Below are 10,378 nucleotides of genomic sequence, written 5' to 3' on the forward strand. Positions count from 1 at the left end.
AGTCATTAAATTTATTAATTACAGAATAACTTCCCGAAACGTGTGAGATTGTATTCTGAGATCTCCTCTATAAATAGAGAGATCATGTACCTTTGTAAGGGACCGAAATTTTGTGATCTTAAGAGAATCTCTGGAGAATTCATCATTGAAGAATTTCCAGAAATTTCCTAAGTCTTAATAAAAATGACTCGTGGATTAGGAAGAGTTAACTGCTGAACCACATAAAAAAACTCATTGTTTTACTGTGTTATTCTTGCCATAGTTTTTGCTGTTTACGTGCTCTATATTTTAAGTTGACGAAAAACGGCGTCAACAACGTGAAAGTAACCAGTTACCCTCAGAAATATATACACAAAGAATGTGAAGGTAACCAGTTACCCATTCACGTTTTCATATTTTTATTAGTTTTCTTTCTAAATTTTGGTATTCCTATAAGTGTTACAGTAAAAAAAAATACTGAAAAAATTAATTTGAATTTTTTTTAGATATAGTGGAAAAAACTATAAAAAATTACAATAATAAAAGATAATAAATAAAAAAAAAATAGTAGAATAATTATGTAATGTTAAGATATATGTGTGGAAAAAAAAAAAGAAATAGAATGGGAAAAGAATATGTACAAAAATGAAAAAAAAAAACAAAAGAAATGATGAATGAGAAAAAAAAAAGATGAATAAATAAGAATGAAAAGAAGAAGAAGAAAAATAATGGAAAATTGAAAAGAAAAAAAATATGAATGAAAAAATTGGTAGAAAAAAATGAAAAAAATGGAAGAAGGAAAAAAAAAGAAAAAAAAAAGCTCATATGTGTGAAAAAAGAAAAAAAAATGGAAGGTAAAAATAATAAATACAAAAATAAAAACAAAATAGAATGAAAAAAAAAACTGAAAAAAAAAACAATACAAATGAAATAAAAAAATAGATAAATGAATAAAAATGAAAAAAAGAAGAAGAAGAATGAAAAAATAGAAAGAAAAAAAGATGAAGAAAAAAATTGGTAGAAAAAAAAAGAAAAAGGAAAAAATGGAAGAAAAAACAAGTAAGGAAAAAAAAGAAAAAAAATGATGAAAAAAAAATACCTTCAAAATCAAAGATAATATAACTATGATAAAAAAGATGTGACATTTCCATATTTTAGTTAGCCACTAATTGTGTTTCCCATACTTTAACTTTTTCTTTAATAAATTTCCCATATAAATTAAGAAAAATATAACTCTCATATTTTTGCACATTGATGGTATGAAAGCCATATTTTTAAAAATTCCTTAGGAAATATATTAAACAATAAGTTTTGTATATTTCCTTAGTTAATATTTTTTCTCACAATATTCATATATTATTCCATCAATTTTCAAATATGGCTGTATAAATAATGAATCAATCAAGATTGGAAAAAAAAAAAAGAGCACGTGTTGTACATGTACCATGATTGTTCCCATTTCAGAATTGGTTTTGTTGGCGTTATACATTGTTAATGCTCACTTTTTATTAATCAAACCTGTTAGTATTATCATTATTGTTGTTTTTTCAATAGAAACATTATTTTATGAAACTTTTATTCAGATTAAAAAAAATATTGTTGGGTATTAGTTTTTGTATTTGAAGATTTCTTAAATTGGCTTTGAAAGTTTGATTTTGGTTATAACAATAGAGCTTAGTTAATTAAAAAAAATGTAATTTTAAAACAAAAATTTAAGTGAATGGACTATTATTATGAATTTAATTAATACACTAATTTTAAATTTTATTTAACTAAATTTATTAGCAAATTAAAATAGTTTTCAGATTCAGTTCTACCAATTAATTTATGATATATTTTCAAATTTTCTACCAATTAGTTTCTTAAAACTCAAAAACAATTTACAAATATTAAACAAATCACATATTGAGATACTAAATCCAGATCTTCATTTCACAATCACACTTTTTAATCTTAGAAATTTACAAGATACACTATATTACTTGAAAAGATTTCATTTATACGGACTAACATAATTTTTTTCCTTTATACGATTTTGATTGTATTTTTATTTTTTTACGTTGTCTTCAGTCTACTATTCACGATGCCATTTTCACCAGCAAAGAGCCATAATCCACTTGAATTCTCGACAACGGCAGACATGGCGATGGCTACTATTTCGTGAACAACAACCGATTGTCTCAAAGCAGAGCTCCAAGGTCAATCCGAAAGTCTCCAAACATTTCGCCAAGGTCAACGAACATGTTGCAGAAAAACCAAAAATTACAAACATGTCACCGAGGTAGCCGTTCCACTGCTGATGACGAACAGGAGCGCAGTGAGCTTTTGACTATTATTTTGTTGGCAAGAGGATGATCGAAGAAAAATGCTTTAAGCTTGAAAGGCAAAAACTAGGAATGAAGTTGGCATACAAAGGGAAAGAGACAACTAGTGCAAACATGGTTGGTTCCTAGGATGAGCCATATCAGTGAGCTTCATCTCTCTATAGTCACCATTTCTCTTAGTCTTCTTTTTCTTCTCTCTCTCTAGATATAAATATAAATATTAACGTGTATATGTTTTGTTTTTTCAGTTTTACGGACTCCCAGGTACCGCTGCATCAATCTCCTTTTGCTCCGACAAGTGGGTGCCGTCGCTGCCAAAAGAAACGTCATTTGTTCGATCCTGGAGTGGATCAAACAACTCCGTACCCGGGATCGGAACATAGCCTGGGAGCTTTACTGGCTTGGTCAGATCTCAGTACTCACACGGCACCGTTCGGTCAAGGTCAGGCATGTGAAGAAACAAATCAAGTGCATGGCAGTGGAAGTGTAGAAGATGTAGGCGGCGACGTTGAACTCTCGTGCAATGTCAAAGGCATAAATGCAGAATAGGTCGACAGCAAGGTTGACGAGTTTGAAATGAGAGACCAAGGACTTGAAAATGTCGCAAACGGCAGGGAGAGAGCGAGTGACGGCGAGGGTGAGGAAGGTGACGAACTTGGAGTCTCTAGGGAGGTCGTCCATGTTGACAGGTGGTAGAAAGATGTGGTCGACAGAGTGGGAAGGAAGAGACTGAAGTATCGACTTCTCGGCCTGAGATGACGGAAAATGGGTAGGGATGAGGAATGTGACAGTGAAGTTGTGGTTGGAGACGAGTCGCCTAGAGAGATAAATTTGGGGTAGAGAGAGAAAATGAAAGGTTGAAGTGCTGGGTTGGTAATGGCGGAATGGAGAAGAAGCGTGAGTGTACAACAACAAACTAAGATGAATTTACCATAACTTTTATTTCCATGTGCATTTCCTGGAGATGTATAAAACCAAATGGAAAAGTAGAGTATAATAGATAGTTTCTATTCTTCTATAATGCTACAAAAAATGAATAATAATAATAATAATAATAATAATAATAATAAGAAGAAGAAGAAGAAGAAGAAGAAACGAGATGACCTTGTTACAATTCCACTAGCAACTTCTCATATGTCTTATTGGGACCCACTTTTCTTTAGGGTCTCTATTGGGACCCACTTTTCGCAAGGCAAAAGCACATTTTCCCTCTGGTTCACATTTTATATTGATTATTTAATTTCATTTAAGTTTTTTAAGTATACTTATAATTTTAGTTTATATTTAATATATGTTGGGTTGTTTTTGTGTTGTTTTTTTAGTTGTTTAGATTTATGTATAGTTGTTTTCACGTTGTTTAAATTTATGTATAGTTATTTTCACATTGATTTTTTAGTTGTTTTAAGTTTATACATAGTTGTTATGTTGTTGTGTTGATGTCTAATTGTTGTTTATTTGTTTGAGATATATTTTTATTTTTTTTACAAAAAAAAAAACATGTTAGTATGCAATGGGTTGACTTCTAGTTGTTTTTAAATGTGTGTAGCATGCAATGCGTTAATATTTAGTTGTTGTCTTATTGTTGTTTTTGTACTGTTTAGATTTTATGTATAGTTGTTTTCATGTTGGTTTTTAGTTGTTTAAGTTTATTTATTGTTGTTGTGTTGTTGTCTATTTGTTGTTTAGTTGTTTGCACATATATTTGATTTTAAAAAATAGGATTAATGTTTAGTTGTTGTCTTATTGTTGTTTTTTAGTTGTTTCATTGATATCGTATTTTTATAAATATAAAACTTTACAAACGTATTTTCCAAAAATTTAAGATAGTATTTTTGAAAAAAAAAATCAGGACCTGTAAAAAAGTAAAAAAACACCAAAATAATATATTTTCGAAAAAATCTCTTTTAAAAATATTGTTAACACTCTTTGAAAATACATTTTTCACCCAATCAGACCTAAATTTTTTAGGCCAGTCTAAATTGGAAAAAAAATCTACCTCTATTATAAATCGACATAAATAACTAAGTATGTCGATTTCACAACCTTCCCATATATATTGTTAGGCAACACAAAAACAAAAATATAACAATTAGTATTGTTTCATTTTTTTTTAGCAATGATAACTTCATTGATAAAAAATATAATGTCGTACAACCTAGAAACTCTAAATATCTCGAAGAAAATGAAAGATATTTTCTAACTAAACAAGATGTCTTTCAATCCTAAGAGCATGCACAGCTAACTATGAAACAACGAATCATGAGTTAGGGAGACTCTTGGAAATCTGGTTAACAAACTTGTAATAACTTCTAACAAATATCCAAGGTCATGGTAAAATGTAGTTCTCTTAGCAAAAGTAGACACAACTACTAAACAATATGTGCCCACAACATCCACTAAAAGATATAGCCAAAGACTCCAATCTACCGCTACAATATTTACTTCACACATTCTACTTGTACAAGTGAGAAACAACTTACAAAATAAAATTATTATACTAACAAAAACAATATTAGTTAATGAAGTTGAATGGATCATAAAATTTAATGACAATAATACTAAATATCACAACAATTATAAAATCACAAATTATAATGGACAAAAAGAAGAAAAAAAATTATCTATGAAGTACAACTATTGACAATATCATTTTTAAAGCCACACTTTCTCCTTGGAAAACAAAAAAAATACAAAAAAAAAATAAAATTGATATGAGTATTGAACTTTTAAGAATGAAATAAAGAGAAAATAATAATATAAACAAGTTAAATAATAATTATAATAACAATAATTTAAAATTAAATATTTTCATTCTATAATTATAATAAAAAATAATAATTAAAACTTGTCTATTATTAGTGCTTTATATTTCAACATCTGTAATAGTCTTCAATAATTTTAAAAATTCAATAAAACAAGACTAATTAATATAACAAAATACAAAACCAAATAATTAATATAAAATAACTTTGATAGTAACATAATCACATTAAATAACACAATAACATCAATAACAAAATATCTAAATTCTAGCATATTAGGATTTTAACTAATTTATAATATTTTTTATTTAAAATTATTTATAATAGGGAGAATAAAAGATGAAGCACCAAAAGTGTTAGAAATTTAAGTGCAATGTACGATATATTAGATTAATTTAAGTATTATCTCTGTAAATATTCTACTTTTAATTAATTTGGTGTAATTAATTTGGTGTGCACATGGAGGAGTGGAATTCCCTTATATAGTCATCCTTATTAAGGGACGTCCCCTTATTAATTGTTTCCTTTTATTGAATTTGGTTTTTGGACACTTTGTAACACTCGATCAATACTTTTTCCGTCATTATTATCTACCATTTTATATTATGTACACCTAAAAGTGGTAGAGAACTTGCTATGTTTTAACAATATTTTTCACTCATATATATGTTACAATATAGTATATATATTTATATATATATTAATATTATGGTCACTGGATCTAGCTTTTCCCCAACCACTCGAGTAAATGCTGGCATAATATAAGCTGAGAATAATTTCTTAATATGGACTTTGTTTATAAAGAAAACTAACTCTCTGTTTAGCCGTATAAAAATTTAAAAAATTGACCATTTATCCTTTTCTTTTATTTTTCCTTCCTTAATTGTACACGTGACTACTATGTGAGAACCGAAATGTCAGTGTGAGAATGATGAACATACATCCCCGATGGAATTTTGATATTATAATTATGTAACAATGTAATACAAATCACATGTGTTAAATTATGTATATTGTATATATAATATACATACATACCATTCCCATATTTTATTAGCTTCTGAGTTTTGATTCTATTTTTAATTCTTCTTGCATCATATATATATATATTTATATATTAGATACAAATAACGTGCAATATACATATTTGTTTAGTTTTATTTATAGAATTTATTAATTATTTTTATTAAATTTATATTAATTTCATATAAATTTCAAAATAAATATCCTATTTTAATTAAATTATTTATTTATTTTTATTTAAGTTTATGTTTCTTCTAGTTTTTGAATTTGTGAGTGACAATAAGAAATTATATATTATATGTTTAATGTAATATTAAATATTATACGTGAATTTTAAATATAAGTTTCTTGCTAGTTTTTTTAAAAAAAATAATAATTTGTTGCTAATTCACAGTAGATTATATTATATGTATAATATGATATTATTTTAATAAGTGAATTTATAAGTTTAGTTAAATTTTATTTAAGTTATAAAACGTATGATTTTATTATTTTTAAATAATTTTCATTGTAAAATATCTTAAAAATATCATATTTTAATTTGTTTAATTATTTATTATTTTAAAATAATTATCATTGTAAAATATCTAAAAAATATCATATTTTAATTTGTTTAATTATTTATTATTTTTAAATAATTATCATTGTAAAATATCTAAAAAATATTTTATTTTATTTTTTTTAATTATTTATTTTATTTTATTTAAGTTTAAATGTATATAAACTACCGTTAAATATAAAAATATTCTGTTAAATATAAGAATATTTCGTTAAAGTTAACATTAAAAAAATAAAAAACCGTTAAAACAAAAAATTTCTGTCATCTACACACTTATTATATAAAAGAGATATATATATATATATGATAATTCTATGTTACTTAAAAATATGTAGCTTTACATATTTTTTGTATTTCCAGTTTGTAAACAGTTTTCGGTGTAATTTTTTTTATGATTATGAATATTGTAGTTATTTAAAATATTATGTAAATTTTTAAAAAATTATGAATAATTTAGCGTGCCAAAAATTAAGTTCAAATAAGTTATTTTTTACGCGCATAAAAATATTATTCATGCATGCAACAACTTGTTTGAACTTAATTTTCACATTATAAATTATTTAAAATTTCTAAAAAAATTATAAAATACTCTAAATAATTACAATAAACCCAATCATTAAATCAAAAAACTATTCACCACACATAAACACAAAACATATGCACATACAAGTATCCTCTCTCTCTCTCTCTCTCTCTCTATATATATATATATATATATATTAGTAAGTCTAGCTAGCTTGATGTTGATTGCATCACTTAGGCCAACTCCAATAGGAGTTGCCTTGCCTAATGCTTGTCAGAATTGGTCAAAGAAGAAAAATAAAAGCTGATATAGAGAAGTTAGTTTGTGTTAAAGTTTGGCAACGTTGCCCAACAGTGGCAACGTTGCCTTCAAATTTTTATTTTATTTTATTTTTTTTATTTGATTGGTTGAATTTTGATGGGACAATTTAAGCCACACTACCCATTGGAGTTGGCCTTATATAGTAACTTTGCTAAAATAATTGTCATTTAACTCATATATTTTTAAATAAAAATAAAACAATTTTGGTAAGAAGAAGACAAAGCAGTATACATGAGTGTATATACACATTCGTATGCAAATTGGACCCATCTGATTAAGATATACACCTTCAATTCAAGCACTCTAGACTTTACTCTACTCTGACTGCCTTAAATTATGTGGTTCCAAAAACAAAACATAATAAAGTGAAATGACACAATTGTACCCCCACCAGTAGCTACCACTTTCAGCTCGAGTTTCATGTGATTATGATCTTTCGTCCTTTTTGTTTTTTTCCTTCCAAAGCCCTAAGATGATATTCCTACGCACAAAAGCATATCAGAAATATGGCCGGTTCTCTACTGATACTCACACACGTATAGTACACCCAAACCCCACTGATCTCACCCCATTATAAATACTCCTCACTTCTCATAAAATATTCTCAACCTAATCCCTTATCTCTTTCAATAAATTCTTATCAATACCCAGTACTGGTTAATTAGTATTACAATCACCTAAAAAACCATGTTTATGTTCATTTTTCTTCTCATGCTTTTCTCTGTAGCTATTCTCTTACTATCACTTCTTATATTCTCTTTCTTATTCTCCGTACTAAGAAAATCGTTTATTATATTTGTTAATAATCACAACAGTGCTTACTGTAAAGATTATGGTCCAATTTCGTACCCAATTATTGGGTGCTTGATGTCATTTTACGAGAATCGCCGCCGACTTCTCGACTGGTACACTGATTTGGTGTCCTGCTCGCCTACAAGCACCATAGTCGTGCAGCGGCTTGGGGCTCTGCGCACGGTTGTCACGGCCAACCCAACCAACGTCGAGTACATTGTCAAGACCAATTTCGCTAACTTCCCGAAAGGAAAGCCTTTCACTGAAATCCTCGGTGACCTCTTAGGGTGCGGGATATTCAATGTGGATGGCGAGTTATGGTCAACTCAGAGAAAGCTAGCGAGTCACGAATTCTCGGCTCGGTCGTTGAGGGAGTTCGTGGTGAAGACGTTGGAGGAGGAGGTGAGAGGCCGGTTGATCCCGTTGCTCGAAAATGCTGCAGAAAACGGCACCGTTTTGGACTTGCAGGAGGTGTTGAAGAGGTTCGCGTTCGATACCATCTGTAAAGTCTCACTCGGTCACGATCCGTGTTGTTTGGACATGTCGCGACCGGCGCCGAGTTTGTTTTGGGCTTTCGATAGTGCTGCTGCGATAAGTGCCAAGCGTAGTACGGAGCCGGTTGCACTGTTGTGGAAGATGAAACGGTTGTTCCGAGTTGGATCGGAGAAGAAGCTCCGAGAAGCGATCGGAATAGTTCGTAGATCGGTTTCGGAGATCATAAAAAACAAAAGAAAAACTCTAGAAGATGATAAAGCCACTGCTGCCGGCGGAGCAAGAGGAGATATGCTTTCGAGGTTTTTAATGGCTGGGCACGAAGAGGAGGTGGTGAGAGACATGGTGATAAGCTTCATTATGGCAGGACGTGACACTACGTCGGCGGCGATGACATGGCTATTCTGGTTACTTTCCCAGAATCCTGAAGCAGAGAAGCTTCTACTCAATGAAGTCAGCAGATATAACGATCACAGCAACGACATTAGTGGGGGGCTGAACTATGATGCATTGCAAGAGATGAGCTTTCTGAAAGCTTGTCTGTGTGAGACCATGCGGCTTTATCCGCCGGTGTCGTGGGACTCGAAGCACGCCGCAAACGACGATGTTTTGCCTGACGGAACTGTCGTGCGGAGGGGCGATAGGGTCACATTTTTTCCTTACGGGATGGGGAGGATAGAGGAGCTTTGGGGAAAAGACTGTCTTGAGTTTAAACCGGACCGGTGGCTCGATGAACCAAGCGGTGGTGAGATTAATGGCCATGTTTTGAAGGCGGTTAGCCCGTTTAAGTTTCCGGTATTTCAAGCCGGTCCGAGAGTGTGTCTCGGGAAAGAGATGGCGTTTACTCAGATGAAATATGTGGTGGCTTCTGTGCTGAACCGGTTTGAGATTCGACCAGTGTGTTTGGACCGACCACTTTTTGTTCCTCTTTTGACGGCTCACATGGCTGGTGGCCTAAGAATTTCGGTTACTAAGAGAGGAGTAGGCTCTCATAATAATTGATATTAATTTTCATTAATGGATCGATAGTATAATTAAATCACTTAATAAGTAAGATAAATATATATCTGTATTGAGGTTCAATATATAGATATATATATGTATATCTATAGATTTAAAGAATATGTTTCATGTTTGTAATATAATTATTATTGCTGCTATAGTGAAATTTATATATACGTACAAATTATCTTACTTAAAATAAAAAAATGTGCGGTTATCTTTTACATTTTTTTTCCCACTCTCTTATCTTAATATTCGTGCACCTTATTCAAAAAAGATTTTCTGATGAAACTTTCTGTTCCCGTAACCTTTTATAAATTATAAATCACAATGATTTTTTTTTATAAACGCCCCTAAAAATTTATAAAGGCATCCTATTTTTATTAAAAAAATATTTTTTAAAATTGTTTTATCACTTTTTGTCAATGTTTTTTTTTTTGACATTCTTTAATTTTTTTTTTGTTAATTTTAATAATTTTGTTATATCTTGTTTTCATTTTTTTAAATAATATAATTTGTTAGAAAAACTTTTATTTTAACTAGTTTTTATATTTTTTGTTTTAATTTTTTTCTATTTAAATATTGAAATATATATTATTTA

General features: G+C 29.5%; 1 protein-coding gene across 1 annotated transcript; it reads left to right on the forward strand.

The window, feature by feature from the left end:
- The first annotated feature begins 8,087 nt into the window (after positions 1 to 8,087).
- On the forward strand, positions 8,088 to 10,010 carry LOC133830074 (cytochrome P450 94B3-like). The gene has a single exon (XM_062259978.1). It carries the CDS (start codon positions 8,179 to 8,181, stop codon positions 9,775 to 9,777), a length of 1,599 nt encoding a protein of 532 aa, XP_062115962.1. The 5' UTR covers positions 8,088 to 8,178; the 3' UTR covers positions 9,778 to 10,010.
- The last annotated feature ends 368 nt before the right edge of the window (positions 10,011 to 10,378 follow it).

This window comes from Humulus lupulus, chromosome 4, assembly GCF_963169125.1.
Source record: "Humulus lupulus chromosome 4, drHumLupu1.1, whole genome shotgun sequence".
Taxonomy (NCBI): domain Eukaryota; kingdom Viridiplantae; phylum Streptophyta; class Magnoliopsida; order Rosales; family Cannabaceae; genus Humulus; species Humulus lupulus.

What these genes read in the sequence shown, in the direction of transcription:
- LOC133830074 (XM_062259978.1), top strand. Translation starts at nt 8,179, where the DNA reads ATGTTTATGTTCATTTTTCTTCTCATGCTTTTCTCTGTAGCTATTCTC.